Source organism: Pleuronectes platessa, chromosome 17, assembly GCF_947347685.1.
Source record: "Pleuronectes platessa chromosome 17, fPlePla1.1, whole genome shotgun sequence".
Lineage (NCBI taxonomy): Eukaryota > Metazoa > Chordata > Actinopteri > Pleuronectiformes > Pleuronectidae > Pleuronectes > Pleuronectes platessa.
In genome coordinates this window covers 11,787,459-11,804,925 of record NC_070642.1, presented here as the reverse complement: position 1 = coordinate 11,804,925, position 17,467 = coordinate 11,787,459, and the positions used below count along the sequence as shown (strand labels likewise).

At 42.4% G+C, this 17,467-nt stretch overlaps 1 protein-coding gene across 1 annotated transcript; it reads left to right on the top strand.

The window, feature by feature from the left end:
• The first annotated feature begins 1,398 nt into the window (after window positions 1-1,398).
• stum (stum, mechanosensory transduction mediator homolog) lies at window positions 1,399-13,535 on the top strand. Its single transcript, XM_053445914.1, has 2 exons — window positions 1,399-2,385; window positions 13,227-13,535. The coding sequence occupies exons 1-2, from the start codon at window positions 2,175-2,177 to the stop codon at window positions 13,415-13,417; spliced, it is 402 nt and encodes a 133-aa protein (XP_053301889.1). The 5' UTR covers window positions 1,399-2,174; the 3' UTR covers window positions 13,418-13,535.
• Window positions 13,536-17,467: the final 3,932 nt, after the last annotated feature.

The following is a 17,467-nucleotide window of genomic DNA, read 5'->3' as shown; positions in this document are numbered from 1 at the left end:
CACACACACACAGACACACAAACACAGACACATACATGTGTTTATAAATAACCAGTGTTTGATGTCAGCTTTTCCTGACAGATGGAATCCACATAAATTAAACCCTGAGAGAAAGAGCAGCACATAGGATGGAGAGAAAGAGGCGACAGGAGACGTGAGCTTCCTGGTGCAACTCCATGAACCACGAAGAAAAGTGTCACTTTAAGACCGGCTGCCGTAGAACTTGTCCTGTCCCGTTGTCATGGTAATAAGCATCAGCACATTACACCGCATGCCTCTGGCGGAACAATCCGATGGTGATTGGGCCCAGCGGTCCCGATTTCTGCAACAGTCCCGCGCTGTGAGACACATGGTAATGCTGCTCTGCATGACAAAAAGACAAGGAAGGGAGAAAAGAAAAAGAAAGAGTAAAAGTACCTCGTAAAGCAGCCGTCCGCTGTGCTTCAGAAATTAAAAAGGAAATTAAAAGTGGGGGATTGAACTGATATTAGGAGAGGGAGAGATTGAGAGATGAGAAAGGGGCGACAGGGGCGACTGAAAGGACAGAGATCAATATCTTCTGTATAATTAACTACAGCTTCCTGGGTTGCTAGGAGACCGAATAGAGATGAGAGAGAGATGAGAGAGAAGAGAGAGAGAGAGAGAGAGAGAGAGAGAGAGAGAGAGAGAGAGAGACAAGAAGAGGAGACGCAAAGAAAGACACAAAAAGGATGAGGATGTTGGGGTAGAGGTGAGGAATAGGAGGTAGAGGAGGGAGAAAGGGTGAGGGAGGGTGTGTGTGATCTTTAGGGGGCTGGATGAATAATTGGTGAGATATCGATAATGACTGTCCCCTTCATCTTGACGGCTCATCATCGTCCACACGTCCCTCCACTCGTTTTTATCTTCTCTACTTCTTCTTTCACTCTCTCCTCCCTGTCTTATTTCATGTCTCTAAGTTGTGTACTTTCTCCGTCCATCAGGTGGTTTTACTGTATGTTCTTTACAATATAACCTATTATTAGACGTTTTTTTAGACGTTTGCAAATTACTTCATGATGTTTTCTTCTCTCTCTCCGTTTCTCTTCATCAGATACTTTCTCTGTCACTGTAAATCTCTTGTGTAAATGTGCACACAGGTTGAAAAGTCTGAAATCACTCACTTTTAGACCTATAGTTAAGTCTTATAATTAGAATCTATTAGGATTTAGTCCTAACAAACATTTCATACATCCTCAATCGTCATTTGGATGAGAGTTGAATGAAAATAGTAATTCGGGGCGTTCACTTTGAATCTGAATAGCAGCTTTTTACATGTGTTCTCATTGAACAGTAATGCTTGATTGGTGCACTGTTCCTTTAAATGGAGCAAGAGGATGGGGAGAACAGGGAGGGAGGGGGACAGAGAAAGAAAGAGAGAGAAGAGGAGGAGAGAGAGAGAGGGAGACCTTGAAAAGGGGGGGTTGTGTGCACTCTCTTCCCCAACCTATTGAGAGGTGTGTAGGTTGAGCGTCTTTTCAGCGAGAAAGAAAGAAAGAAAGAAAGAAAAAGAGAAAGAAAAAAAGAAAGAAAATTGCTGAAAAGTGTTGCACATCTTTTGAGGATTGTTCAGTTGAGCGGTCACCGATTCAGCCTTCCTAGAGAACGTGTTGGACGTGGAATCAAACTACCGATGCCACTGATGCCTGATGTCACTGGGTTTCCTGAAGGGATTTAAACAGTCCTGAAGAAAAGAGAAGAAAAGAAAAGTCCTACTTCTCCAGGGACGGCTACAAGTATGAGGTGACTCCTCCACGTGTATTTGTTGAAGATTGTCAAGGTAGACTGAGATTTACTTGAATATTGATTCAAATCTTCAGAATAATCCTTGGATAAGATGACATTTGGAGAATAGAACAGGAATCTCCACTGTAGCTCTTCAGAATAGAATTAACGAATTCAAGTTATTCTACTGATTTAAGATTATAGATTATTTTACCATTTGACGCCACTTTTGGACATATGTGACATATCGGTGGTTATGAGCCCACCGTTGACATGCACTGCTGAATATTTTTAGCAATTTCCCAAAGGATTCAATCACCGATTTCATCAATATAAAATTCGACTGAATCACCAGTCATCATAATCCAGAGGGAGAGGAAGAACTTGCGACCTTCATTCATCAGCAAATAGCTTGAAGACTTTTTAAAGAGATGGCACATAAAGAAGGAGCCACAGAGCAGGGCCGTGTGAAGGCAGTGGACAGTCTCGGGGCCAAAGCCATTGCCGGGGCCCCAACAGCTGGGGGAGGAGTCGTGGTGGAAGTCAGGGAGAAAAAGGGAACCCTGCGGGCTGCGATACCCACAATGCCTTTCCCTCTGGCAGTCATCTGTCTGTTCCTCAACACCTTCATACCTGGACTAGGTGAGTTGGGATTCAGGTTACCCTGAATTGATCCTTTGTGCATAAGGAGGCTGGAGCACGAGGGACCATCACCCTCGTTTTTGTCTTAATTTTTCCGACTGTGTAAAGAATGTAAACCACATAAAAGGCTAAGGAAAAAAAAAAGAAGAGGGCAATCGTGAGAGAAAGTAAACATGGTGGAGCTGAAAATAGAGCGGTCATGAAACTGGAAGACCTGCACAGACGTGGGGGAGTTTTTAGACATGAGGCAAGCAGGCGTGCGAAGAAAAAGAAAACAAGATAAACAAACATTAAGTCAGAAAATAAAATATAGACGAATAGATGAATAACAGAGAAGAATGAAGATTGGCCATAATAGCTGCATGTAAAGTTTGCAGGCTCTGGCAAGTTAAAATTAGTTCCAATGTGCCTGTGTGTGTGTGTGTGTGTGTGTGTGCGTGCGTGCATTTAGATGGCTGCACGGGTGAGACAGATAGTGAGGGACCACGTTCACACCTCGTGTTAAAATAAGAGCGTCATGGTGTAAATACTGACAGCCTCCATCTGCCAGGTGTTATGTGAAGTCTGGGTGTCACCACTGCAGGTAGAAATGTCATCGCTTCGAGTATAAAGATACATCACAGGCGTCGGCGTCACAGGCGTCTGAATTATCACAGCGGGCGGACGCATCAACACCGTGGGGAGACGACATCTGCATCATTGTTATGTGTGGAAATCTAGGAGTGGTGATGTTGTGCTCTGCAGAAGACAATGAAATGATATCAAGGATCTAACTTAAACTGTGCACAGTCAAATATGCATTTTACACGTTAACAATAGCCCCAATCAGTCATTTCTGTCAATCTTTTCCTGTGTCATCACTGTCACAATTGCAAAGTCAGCTGGACACTAAATTAGCTTTTTCCCAGTCGGTGATGATAAACAGGTCCTCCTCCCTGTTGCCCCCTAGAGGATCACAGAGGATCCAGTCTGCAACGAGGGGCAGAGAAAGCACCTACCCAACTAACCAGTGGAATTTGTGACCACGATTCAGTAGAGTGAAAATGACAAACACAAAATACAAGATACCCTGTGTGTACTTAGAGAGTGGATTGGAACACATTGGAACCATATAGCCAGTAAAGAGAGAATTGACCAGTTTCTCAGTGCAGAAAGTGATACCTTGTAACAACCATGGGTCGTATATGAAGATGATCAACTCATCTCATCTTCATCCTTTTGTACAAAAATTAAGCTAAAATACCTCAAATAGATGCGTCGCTATCTTGCGCATATTGGCGTGTACTGTAGTCATTCAGGGACAGAGCTGTGGGATCGAGTTCCTGCCGATAATTGCTCTTGACAAATTGTGAGTCACTAACGTGGTTTAACTCTATTATTTAAAACAATCAAATAACTGATCAAAGCCAAACAAACAACCTCAAATCTTTGAGAAAATTTGCTGCTGTGTACTTTAACATTTTAGGTGGGTACTTGTCCCATCTATAAACAGGGTTTATGACCAATACTGCAGGCAGCCACCAGATGGCGATCAAGATGGCATGGCTTCACTTTTAAGAGCTGTCATGTCATCCATCTTTGGTCTGCGGTGACATTTAACCCTTGGATTTTCCATTTTAATTTCTTTATAACTAACTAAATTCTCGTTGCAAATTAGAAATAAATCTCGATAACACTTCCAAGGGTTAAAATCAGGTGCACTGAGATTCCCAGCAGTCGATTAGAACTGAAGAAGCCTCTTGGATTAGAGGTGAAACCGCCAGTGAAACTGCCAGTCCCAGTTGACCTGTTTTTAGCACTTGGTTATACCATGACCTGGATGACAGAGAATCTCCACAGACACTCGACAACACTTGAAGACAGGTCTGCTACTGCAGCAACGTTTTGATTTGAACACGTGTCCAACTCCAGGCAAATTGACAGAATCCAATTCAAATTGACCTATTGTGGTTTTCCAGCAAAATAATGAATTCAAATGGCTTAAAAAAAACAGGTGTCGAGTTTGACTCACTGACTTCCGGCACAGTTCACAACCGTACGAAAATCTCACCGATTTTCTTGCTGGGCGCATTTTGATGCCGATATGATCCCAGATGAAAACCACTTTCTATTTTTAGATTCATCTCATCCTGCTCCTCCACCTTTTCCCTCTAATTCCCAGGGTTTAATCCTGCACTCGTTCGGTGAGATTACCTAATAATTTCTGGTGGTTGAAAACACATACTCACCTCATCAATATGTTGATCCCCACTTTGTGCATAACAAACCCTGTGAGGCTAGATCTATATTAGTTAAGTGCTTCAGCAGGAAAGCAGCAGGACATGAGACGATAAAATGGAGTGAGGGTCACTTTAGGAACTGCAGAACATAAAGAAACACAAAGGTACAGAGACGAATAATCAACATAAACTCTGATGTTTTTTTGTGATTGTGAGACGTCTCCACAGCAATAACTCCCAGTCCATCATCAAATAGCCTGTGGTGTGTCATCTACGCCCCCTCGACTCGGATCTGTGGGTCAGAACTCTCCAGGGAATCATCTGTGTGTGTATGTGTATCTCCATCTCTTCCCTCGTCTCCTTCCTTTTGTTCTCAGTCTGAATTTCCAATCTCTGAATATTTTCTCTCTGTCCTTCATTCATTATTTTTCATTCAGTTGATACATTCATTCCTTCCTTTCTCTGCAGCCTTTTCAAAATAAAGGTTGAATCACTGCCTGCTTGATCACAAACATCAATGTCGTAAAAACAGAGTCAGCAAATCGTCAATCTTCCTTTCCTTTCCACGTTGTCTTAAAGACATGTGTCCCCAACATGTATGAAATGTATGAAAAGCATCAAGGCCCCACCTCCTCTCCTTGTCTGCATATCCAATGTGAATGTGAGTGCCTGAATGCCATGACATTTCATTGAAAAGCTAGTTGTCATGACAACACTGACTGAAATGAACACAATGCATGCATGCGTGTGTGCGTGTGTGTGTGTGTTTATCTGTGTGTGTCAGTGCCGTTTGCGAATGAATTGATCGAGACTGAAAGTAGCATCTCATTCTATTTAACCAATCAAATTTAGAAATGCTGTAATTGAATTTGAGCAGAGCGCCACATCCAGCAGACATGGAGAAGCACAGGTGTGTGAATAAGATACACGCACACACACACACACACACACACACACAAACACACAAACACTCAGAGACAAATAATGTCGGGCACTTTAATAGCACAACAGAGAGCACCTGAGTCCTTGGTATTATTGAGTAAACTGTAAAGTGAATAGAGCCCTTTTGTGAGGATCAACACTGATAAGATGAGGGAGTGTCTGTATAACATAATTATAATGCTTTATAATACAGCCTGCAACACACAGCATAATTACTCTGGAGTAATGATTTGTACTTTAATATTGAAACTGAAAACTAGATGAGAAAATGGATGCTAATCTCATGTTAAGGTAATATTCATAGAAAGAGTTCATCAAGGAATAGTTGCTAATTGTCCGATTTTCAATTTTAGGCAGAGGGACAGCTCCCAGAAGTGAAGCCAAATCAGCTGGCGTCCTCTAGTGGCTGGCTGCTGTATAGTTCATAAGCCCCAACTCTTCTAGAGACACAGTCCAAATTCATCCATTATCCATGCCATTTATCTTTTGAGGGTAGCAGGGGAGCCGGAGCCCATCCCAGATTATGTTAGGCTGGAGGCGGGGTGCAGCCGGCCTATCACTGAGCCAGCATACAAAGACAAACAACCCATCACTCTCACTTTCACACCTACTGTCAATTTAGAGTCTCCAAGTAAACCTCACCCCAATCTGCCAGCCTTTGGACTGTGGGAGGAAGCCAGAGTAACCGAAGAAAACCAGCACAGACACAAGGAGAACGTGCAATCTCCACCTGGATAAATGATGTAACAGTTCAGTATGATTTGGACAGTCAGGCTGTAGCCGTCTTCCACTCTAATGAATATTTATAGAGATAGACGAATCAATATTGACCTGCTGACCTCAGCTCAGTGTTAAAGGTTAGATTTTATACTTAGTGAGCCTCAAATGTGAGGAAAAGAGTGTGTTTCCTCAGCCGGAGCTCTACACTGAGTTGGAGGATGCAAACTGACAACCTCCCTCTCCCTGCTCGGCTTCTTTAAACTTTACATTAATCAGGTCCGACGTTATTTGGCCCGAGTCTGAGATTGTCCCTGCAACGTAATGAGGAGTGACTTCAAAATCTATTGGTGATACACACCACAGAGGCGACTCCTTTCAGCGCCGTGTAAACTGATTAATGAGCTGTCGGCTCATAAAGAAATACACTTGCTTGTTGTGTGGGAAACTATGGCTCTGATGTGTTCTGATCTTTGCCATAAGACGACTGGGAAAGGGAAAAGCGTCAACACATGAGAGCTGCAGCAAATGTATGATTTAGCCTCGGCGCGAGCGTGTGGGAGGCAGAGGTCACGTGTGTGAGATTGATGCTGTGTGTTGTTGGAGACACTGCATTGGTTTATTGGGTCATGTTGACATCTTGCCTCTGGATGCGCGTGTGTTCATTTGTGCTCATGTCTTTCTGAGGACCAAGACATTACAGAGTGAGGACGTTTTGAGAAAGTGAAGACATTTCGACAAGAGCCGATTGAAGGTTTAGACTTTTTAGGGTTGGGGTTACAGCTATGTCAGGGTTAGGGTCAGGCTGGGGTTAAAATGCAGCTGAATGAGTGGTACAAGGGGCATAGGCAAGCAGAGACTGTGAATTTTAGAAAATACTTCACTCAGTCCCCCAGTCCTTCTTTAAAACCTGGATTGATTTGTCAGAATCCCACCAAAGATGGAAATAAGAGTAAATCAAATGATCAAATAAGAGTTTTAAAAGACCTCAGACACGAACAGGGAAGTCACAGCTTCAGTTCTCACAAATATTCTAATAAGAGGAGAGGTAGATTTAAGACAAGTGTTAATCTAACCGATAAAAAATAATCTGACTATACATGTATGTGCACGACAGGTGAAGGCAAAAGGACTAACAGCTCAAACATGGTCCAAAAAAATCAAGTCCAAAATAATGTACACATGGTCAAACACGAGGAAACACAAAAGCACTGGCGCACACACACAACACATGAGGAACAGGGGAAACAAGAAGAGAAGCACAGAGACTTTTTATAAAGGAGGCGAGGTGATTGAACACAGGTGAAACGCATTAGAAACAGGAACAGACGATCACAAGGGCGGGAAAACAGGACAAAGGCAGGAAATAGAGTCAGAGACACACAAGGAGCTAAATTTACAAAAATAAAACAGAAAACAGAGAATTCAGAATATAACTCAAGTCCAAACATAACGAAAACAAGAATAATACATATAACAGAAATTGAAATATATGCAGCCTTTTCTGTTAAATTGATTCAAGATCAATTCCTGGATTCAAGTATCACGGACCTCTAATTTTAAATCAACTTAAAAAAAAGCATAAATTAAAACCTGAATCGATAAATCATTTTCATGGCATCCATGTGTCTGTAGAAACTCCGGGAAAAACTTCTTCACCGTGAAGTAATGGAATCACATCCAGTTCTTTGAAAGCAGATTTAAATGAGCAGTAAAGAGTAATGCAAGGAAATCTGTCACTGAATACTTATGCTGCTGAGTAATAGATTGAGTAATGTGATTAATTTACTTGGTCATATTTTCAAAGTGACTTTCCCATTGCTGGTTAACAGCTCACCTGTCTCTCTTCTTTACTTCGTTTTCTGTCTTTTGTTCTCCCCTTTGTTTTTTGTCCTCTCCCCTTCACTGTTTCTTTTCTTCTTCTCTATCTGTCTTCTTCACACTTACACTCCATCATTAACCTCCTACACGGCCAGTGGGTGCTCTGCAGAGTTCTGTGTGTAATTACAGTCATTAGTCTGGGTAATATCCAGGCACACACACGCACACACACGCACACACACACAATCTCCCACATGCGCCATGCAGAGGATCCAAGAGCTTTTCACACATGGAGGAATGTCAGAGTAGGTTTTTAACAAAGGGGTTTACAAGCTTTCATGAATTTATTTATTTATTGTTACAGTGGAGAGTATCTCTGTCAATTTTTTTTGTTTAAATCCATCTCTGCACATTCAAACACAGCAAAGCAACTTCCTTGATGTTTGGCCTTTTTGTTCTGTACCTCTGCCTCCTAACACTGCACAAAACTGAAGCCAAAATAACCCACACACGGATGCTGCCATCTTGCATTAGTGACATCATTTTCAGCCAGATTCTGGACAGCATAGTCATCGTGGAGGGGCGTCATATTGGGGTTGCTTTTGCCTATTTACCAAACAATAAACCACATAATCCGCGGATAAAGCAATGGCGTTAAACAACCATTATCTGCAGTTCTGATGCACATGTCGATCCTCAAGTATCCAATTACCTGACAGCAACTACAGAAGATGTAAAACTGTTTCAGTTGCCAAAAGTGGAAGTGACGTGTAGCCAGCTCGGACAGCGGGCCTGCTGTCAATCATGGCTCGAGTCTGGAGGTGGGCAGCTCCGCCAGCAGCCAGAGCATCTGCTGGTGGGTGTGGCCTGCGACCCAAACATGTCTCAGTCTGATCATATTGCTTTGAAAGCTCGTTTTAGCCCCCTGCTGCTCTTTCTGTGAGAGGCTTTGAAATGAGCATCAGCTAAAAGCTTGAAAGGAAAATAATAAATCTAATTTCTCTCTTCTTTTAGTTCCTTTTAGTTTTCTGGGAGCTGTTTATTGTGTTGGTTTGGTTTTTACGGGCCTAGTGAAAGAAGGCTATATATTTTGGTGTTCATTTAGAATCGTCAGATATTTTGGGATATGTTGAGTTTCAGAGTTTCTATAGAGAGAGATTCTTTGAGGCAGTTCTCAAATTTTTTAACATGAAAGAAATATATAATCGGAAAGTGGTATGTAAAACTGAAGAAGTGGACGACGAGGAAAACAGAGAAACAAACTGAGAGAGGAAAAGTGACGAGAATATAACTTCTGCATGAGTCGTCTTTGGCCATTCTTTGCTCCAGACAAACACGGAGCAGCTGGTGCCCTTGTTCATCTCGTCCCCCACCTGCTTGGCTTGATAGTGGAATTCTTCCAATGTGACGAGACGTTAAGGTAGCAGAAAGAGAAGGGCCAAGGCTGTGAAGCGCACAACACCCACCAGGCTCTTTGTGTGTGTGTGTGTGTGTGTGTGTGTGTGTGTGTGTGTGTGTGTGTGTGTGTGTGTGTGTATTCACTTCAGTATCTCTCATAAAGGTACAAAAACTCTGCAGGGAGAAAGAAAATCAACAGATTCACTGAATAATTTATCATTTTTACAAAAATGAAAAAAGATTTTCGACTTAATCGCTCAATGAACCGAAAACACATCACATTCAGACAGTTTAACAAGAGACATTTTGATTTTCTCAATAGATACGACCTAAATGAATGAGTGGGAACACTACTGAACCAAAAGGCAGAATAATACCTTTTCTAAGAGCAGCCAATGTTATGCACATCTACACAGTTATATTGCTGGAGATGCTGATTGTAAACTGATATTTCATGTCAATATTTGGAACTAAAATATGCACAATTACACAATCCCTCCCAAATAATGTCCAAAGTAAAAGTCGTGAAATGTAAATTTTACACAATCACTACAGGCAGCTGTGGCTCAGGAGGTAGAGAGCATTGCCCACTGACCAGAGGGTCGGTGGTTCAATCTACATTCGTAAAGTGTTCTTGAGCAAGACACTGAACCCCAAATTATCCCTGACGGCTGCGTAGACAGTTAATAACTGGTGCCTGATAGAAAAAGCACTGTGTGAATGTGTGTGTGAATGGGAGAGTGTGACTTGTCCTGTAAAGCACTTTAAGTGGTAGTTCACCACATACACAACCTCTGTAGGTTGTTATATAGTCATAATTTAAAAGATATTTAAAAATGAAATGAGGGAATTCATCGTACCCAGAGATCCTTCCTGTTCTGGATGAAAGTGTTTGTTTTATATTTATTTTTAGGCCGTTGAAATCTTTACACAATATTTCAGGAGCTATAGTATGATTTCCTAGCCTGACGTTGTCAGACTCACAATTCTAGTCAGAATGTGAGTCTGAGACCGCTCCATTGGGCTGTGATTATAGGGCGTGTTTCAACTGACCAGGAAGTAAAATTCCTCTTCGCTCAATTGGATAGACCTACAACCAATCAGAGCAACGTAGTATGTGACGTATGCTAAGCAACGCATTGTGAGTTATTTACTGGGTTCACACCGGACGCTTCAGCGCAGCGCCAAGCCTTAAATAACAGCTGGCTCCCATCCACTCCCATGTTAAAACTTTGTGCCGGTCACACCGGAGGCTGAAGCACCGCGAGGCAGCCTTGGCGCAGCGTGGTGCTTCAGCCTCCGGTGTGACTGGCACAAAGCCGTGCAGCGATCTACTGGATCAACGGGTGATATTATTAGCGCTGCCCGGCGGTTCAGCGTCGCTTCAGTGTCCGTTGTGAACAGCCAAGCGCCGGGGCGATAGGGATTAGCGCGGTGCTTTGGCGTCGCCTCCACGTTCTGTGTTCCTCTTTCAAAATGAATGCGCTGTCGATGTCTTCTAAAACAGACTCAATGGCAGCATCTACACATCTCAGCTCGCCAGCGGCAGGCAGGTTTGTTGAAAACGAATTCAACCCAAGGGCACTTTGATGACGTGGTTGATTACGTTACCGTTGATCATCTGTCAATCATCGTATAAAGCCCGCCCTGACAATCTGATTGGCCCGGTCGGGCCATAGTTTTTCCTCAACGGAGCGACTGCAGACCGAACTGCCCGACCTAAAATGTTGTGGGCGGGGCTAAGTTCATCTGGCATCCAGGCTAATGATTTCCTACAATCACTGCGAGACTCGACCCAGGACGAGATAATCATCGAGGTTCAAATCATTTTCCATGGCTGCTTTGAGATCCTCCTTGGGGATTTGATTACAGAGATACAGAAAAGTTCCTAAAGAGACGTACATGTTTTCTTAAGAAGAGGAATGTATGTTTCTGAGATGATGTGATTTCCACGTCAAACTGCAGAGACCGATTCCCATGTGGGATTTATTTTTATCCTTTTTTCCTCTTTGTATTTTGGTTGACCCCTCGTGTTTCTGTTTTTAGAAATGGATGGGAACAGGACATGGAGGAGACCGCTATTTGCAGCGATTTCAAAATCATTAAAGTCATTAAATAAATAAATAAACAGTGGTAAGTTATCCTGAGAATTGGGTTTTGGCTTGTTTTTCCTGTTCCCAACGACAAATGAAAGTAAAAAAAAATATATAATTTTATACTGTGTGTGTCCTACTCCTAAGGGGATGTTGTCATGGAAACGTTATGTAATTAAATAATCTGATTTGTAAGCACTGAGAGTTACTTTGGCCTCTACGTTTTACTCAGCACACACACACACACACACACACACACACACACACACACACACACAATGGAGTCACGGTACAGGGACTGGGCTCTAGGAAGGTCCAGGTCTCCAGATAACAGGATGAGGAGTGATATTGGATTTCATTCAGGCAGACAGGGACTGCCCAGTGAGACTGTACCAGTGTGACTGTCTTTCCCTTCTCTTATTCACGACTCAGATCTGACGTGAAGGAGAAGTCATGAGGACTTAGGGACAAGACGACTGTGGTGCAAAGAGAATTTGCTCTTTCACTAGACAGTTACCAATTCTATGTTAAGTCTAGTTGGGTTTCCTGTCCAACTGAAAGAAACTGAAAGAAAGAATTAATTCAAAAAGGCTGCATTTAACCATGGGTTTCTAATAATTGATTATGGAGTGGAGCCCAGACACGCACCTGACCAGCTGTGAGTCAATCTCATCTGTCAATCATTACGTTTCCCTCAGTCTTTTATGTGTCAAATCACTATTTCACAAAAGCTTACTGGAAAAATTAACACTTGAACAAACATCAGTGTTACAAGAAACAAAAAATAACAGAAACCATATTTGAGAAAATTTTATTTAACATGTACAAGGATTTTTTTCAACTTGGCCCATGTTCCATCTGCTAACAAGGAGGAGGCAGTATTTATGATCTGTACAGCTCCACAGCCACAAGGGGGCATTCTAGACAATATGGCTTCACCTTGGGGGAGCTGATATTGTTGTTCATCTTCATATTTATGAAGGATGTTCCAGAGTAGGGGATGACAAAATATACATTGAAACACATTTTAAAAACAGAAACCTGCAGGAAGTTTCATTTCCGTTAGAAATAAATAACTTTTTCACCCCAGTTATTGACTCACTCATTTTTTCCGAGCTGCCATTTAGAAACTTCAGTCTCTAAAACTGTCGCCTGTATGATGCGTGGACAAAGCAAATATTTACAGTTCATTCGATTCATTCAGGTTGTGTTTCATTATTAGATGGTTCCACAACATAATAATTCATTTATAGTGAAACGTCTTAACTGTGATTAATGAGTCTGGTACAGATACACATGATGTTGACATAATGAGCTTTTATCTGCCAACGAATCGCAATCTCCGACTAATCCCTAATCACACATCAGTAATTGTGTTATGTGATGATTAGCCAGAGTTAGCATGCTAACACAAGATCCAAATCTTCAGTAATACGTTTCTCTCCTGGTTTATTTGGTTGGAAAGAGTCTGCTGTGTTTCATTGGAGACAGAGTGGTAATCTCCCTCAGGCTGTTTCTACACGCTGAGACAAACACAGGCACTGATCTAATAGAAAAGTAGGACCCAAAATATGAAAAGAAAATGATTCATCGAACTGTGTTGTTGCCGTTGTTTTTAATAACGAGTTGCTCTGCGGGTTTGGTCCCACAGGTACCTTCCTCTCGGCCTTCACGGTGCTGTGTGGAGCTCGCAGCGAGCTGGTCTCAGAGCGAGGCGTGTGCTGCGTGTTCTGGCTCAACGTGGCGGCGGCCCTCATCCAGATCCTGACGGCTGTCATCATGGTCGGGTGGATCATGAGCATCTTCTGGGGAATGGACATGGTCATCCTGGCAAGTCAGTAGCTGTCGATCTGTGTAGATCTGGTCAGGCCGACAGTCTTCTCTACTTGTTGCTGTCTCCATTCCAACTTCATCAAACATTTTATAGCATGACATTTAAATTGTAAAAAACTTTTTAATAGTGCATATGACCTGATCTGATCTGATGTCCTTTTCTTTGTCTTTGTCCCCTTAAACATATCTTTCTCCCTCAAATATGTTAAGGTCCCTTGAAAGGCACTATAAGAAATTAACTTATTATCTATTTGTGCCTTTTCTCACATGCACCCCTGTGTAAAGTTCTATCTGAAGCTCTAATGATATTCTGAATTTTTCGATAAGATAAACGACCTGGTGATTTTCTTGATCTATGATTGTTCCACTGTGTCGTGGACTTCTATTGTCCAAAACATAAAAACAGTCTGATTGACATGCTGCAGTCTACAAATAGAAACACTATGAATTAATACAGAGTAATGGGAGTAAGCAAGACAGTGTATCTGACACATCTGTCACACATTCAGGTGTGCACATCTTTTCAAATTGTCCAGAGATTATCGCACTGGGAGGCACATTCCTTATCTATGACCTGCATGGACACTGTCGTTTATTTAGATTCCCAACATACACTGTCCAGCTGCCGAATCTACACACTATGTGTACAGTGTATAATCCGCAGCTGAAAATAGATTCTACATAAACCATTTACCCTTTCTAAAAGGGATTATTCATATTAAAACATATTGTTGGTTTAGGTCATTTCATGTGATTTGTTTATGATAACATTATATGCAAAATGCCAACCTTATCCTTGGAGACTTGTGCTCACAACATTGGACATTTATCAGCTCCGAGAGGCACAAATATGTTCAAAGAAAGAAAGAAAGAAAGAAAGAAAGAAAGAAAGAAAGAAAGAAAGAACGACAGATGAAGAGACAGAGAGGTTGGCCTTTTCTGTCAGCAGTGTCGCCTTCTTAGGCATTGATGCATGAACAACACACACACACACACATGCTCACACACAGTCGTATTTCCTTAACTTCCGAGGACATTACATTGACTTACACTTGTTTCCTGCCTAGTCCAACCTTAACTTTAAACTATACTTGCCTAAACCTAACCCTAACCCATGAGCTAAACTTTACCTTAACCTGACCTTAAACCTTCAGCTTGATATGTAATGGCACCTTTTATGGACTTTTTTTGTCCCTATACTATAAGTCATTTATTGCTTTTTGTGCTTATAACGAAGACAGATCCCCACAATACCTGGACCACCCACCCACACACACACACACACACACCCCCACACACACACACACACGTCATTATTTTCTCATCGCACCAAGGCAGCCTTTGTATATTACTTCACTGCTCTCTTCTTTGTGTGAGTATGAATGTGCATATGTGAGGTAATTGCTGCCTGCGTGTTCATCCAAATGTGCACACGCCTGCAGGAGTCTGTGTGTGCGTCAGTGTGCGTGTGTGTGATGTACAGTAATTGTGTGTGTGTGGGAGTGAGCAGCCCCCCCGGTGTGTTTTGGTTCACTGCTCCCCACTGTTCTTCAGGCCTCGGGGCACATGTCTTATTCATCTGTTGCTGCTAAAGTCTCACCTCGAGTCAGCGCTCAGGGCCGGCTGGAGTATCGAATGTTTATATTGAATACCACAACAATTTTCTTCTGCTGAAATCTTTGCCCCCCACGTCAATTATCATTCGACCATTCTGCACCGTGACTTTCTGAGTGTTTCTCTCTCCTCCTGAATCCCTGTGATAATGTGGCACATTTATCCCTTGTCGATCTTCCCTCTCCTCCTCTAACGAGCCTGCGTTGATACGATCAGTGCGTTCTTTCTTCCCATACCTCCGTCTCCACAAACACCCCCCCTTCTCTCCTCGTTCTCCGTCTATCTAATGATTGTGGTATTATCTTCCTCCCACTGATCGGCCCCCTCCTGCCTCTCTCTCTCTCTCTCTCTCTCTCTCTATCTAATGATTGTTCCTATTTTATCTCGCTCCTTCTCTTTCTCTCTCACGCTATTCCTCCCACTCTCTGCCTGGGCCCCCTTCTCCCTCTCCGCCTCACTTTCATCAGTTTTTTTTTTCTTACTCGCTCTGTTTACCTCTTGTTTTGTCTTTATATACAGTCTATGGTCTCTGCAAGTTCCTAGATTGCCTTTTATAACACACACAAACCCCACGACCTGTTTAAAAATCATGTCTAACTGTGTCTTTCTTTTGTCGTCCCTCCTCCCTCTGCTCCCCGTCTTCGTGAACCGAAGTTTCTGATGGTAGGTGTTTTCGCTTTGTTCCTCCTTCCCTCACTATCAACAGTTTCCCAGTGAGTTAATCAAACAGTAAAAGGGCATCGAGGCATGTCACTACAACTAAAGTTGACATAGATATCGAGTGGGGCCAAACAAATCATTTCCCAGGCGTGGAAGTGACATTTGTTGGAGTTCTTTCTCACGATCTGTCATCTGCGATGTACAGCTTGTTCGGAATCTGATTCCTCGCAAAGCATCGCAGTTTATTCTCGGCCTTGGACACAAAAGTTTACAAGATTCCAACGTGGTTTTCATGAGGGAGTGAGGCGGTTGTCATGGAGCTTTGTTGACATACAAGATCTTTTTAATACTTGGAGATAAAAGTTGATCTTGATCAGTGGATGAGGGAGGTTGCTGAGTCTTCACAGAGCTCTGTCGACACCAGGTGCATGGTAAATAAACTGTATTTATATAGAACTTTTCCAGCGTTATCAAGCACTCTAAGCACTTTTTAGTACAAGTCACATTCACTCCTTCAAAAACGCATTAATTCAGCCGTCAGGGGCACTTTGGATTCAGTATTGCTCCAGGACAAATTGAATTGCAGACTGAGGATCGAGGGATCAAACCACTGACCTTCTGGTTGGAGGTCGACCCGCTCAACCTCACTTAAAAAACAACTAAGCCTAAAATGTTGACTTTATGTATTTAAATTGCATTCTAAATGTCCATGTACAGTGCCTTGCATAAGTATTCACCCCCTTTGGACTTTTCTACATTTTGTCATGGTATAACCACAGATTAAAATGTATTTCATCGTGAGTTTATGTAATGGACCAACACAAAATAGTGCATCATTTGGAAGTGGGGGGAAATATTACATGGATTTCACAATTATTTACAAATAAAAATCTGAAAAGTGTTGAGTGCATATGTATTCACCCCCTTTACTGTGAAACCCCTAACAAAGATCTGGTGCGACCAATTGCATTCACAAGTCACATTTGCAAGTCACATAATTAGTAAATAGGGTCCACCTGTCTGCAATTTAATCTCAGTATAAATACACCTGTTCTGTGACGGACTCAGAGTTTGTTGGAGATCATTACTGAACAAACAGCATCATGAAGACCAAGGAGCTCACCAAACAGGTCAGGGATAAAGTTGTGGAGAAATATGAAGCAGGGTTAGGTTATAAAATAATATCCAGAGCTTTGAACATCTCTCTGAGCACCATAAAATCCATCATAAGAAAATGGAAAGAATATGGCACAACCGCAAACCTACCAAGAGGAGGCCGTCCACCCAAACTGAAGAGTCGGACAAGGAGAAAATGAATCAGAGAAGCAACCAGGAGGCCCATGGTTACTCTGGAGGAGTTGCAGAGATCCACAGCTGAGGTGGGAGAATCTGTCCACAGGACAACTATTAGTCGTCTACTCCACAAATCTGGCCTTTATGGAAGAGTGGCAAGAAGAAAGCCATTGTTGAAAGGGATCCATAAAAAATCCCATTTGGAGTTTGCCAGAAGCCATGTGGGAGACACAGCAAACATGTGGAAGAAGGTGCTCTGGTCAGATGAGACCAAAATTGAACTTTTTGGCCTCAATGCAAAACGCTATGTGTGGCGAAAACCCAACACTGCCCATCACCCTGAGCACACCATCCCAACAGTGAAACATGGTGGTGGTAGCATCATGCTGTGGGGATGCTTCTCTTCAGCAGGTACAGGGAAACTGGTCAGAATAGAGGGAAAGATGGATGGAGCCAAATACAGGGAAATCCTTGAAGAAAATCTGATGCAGT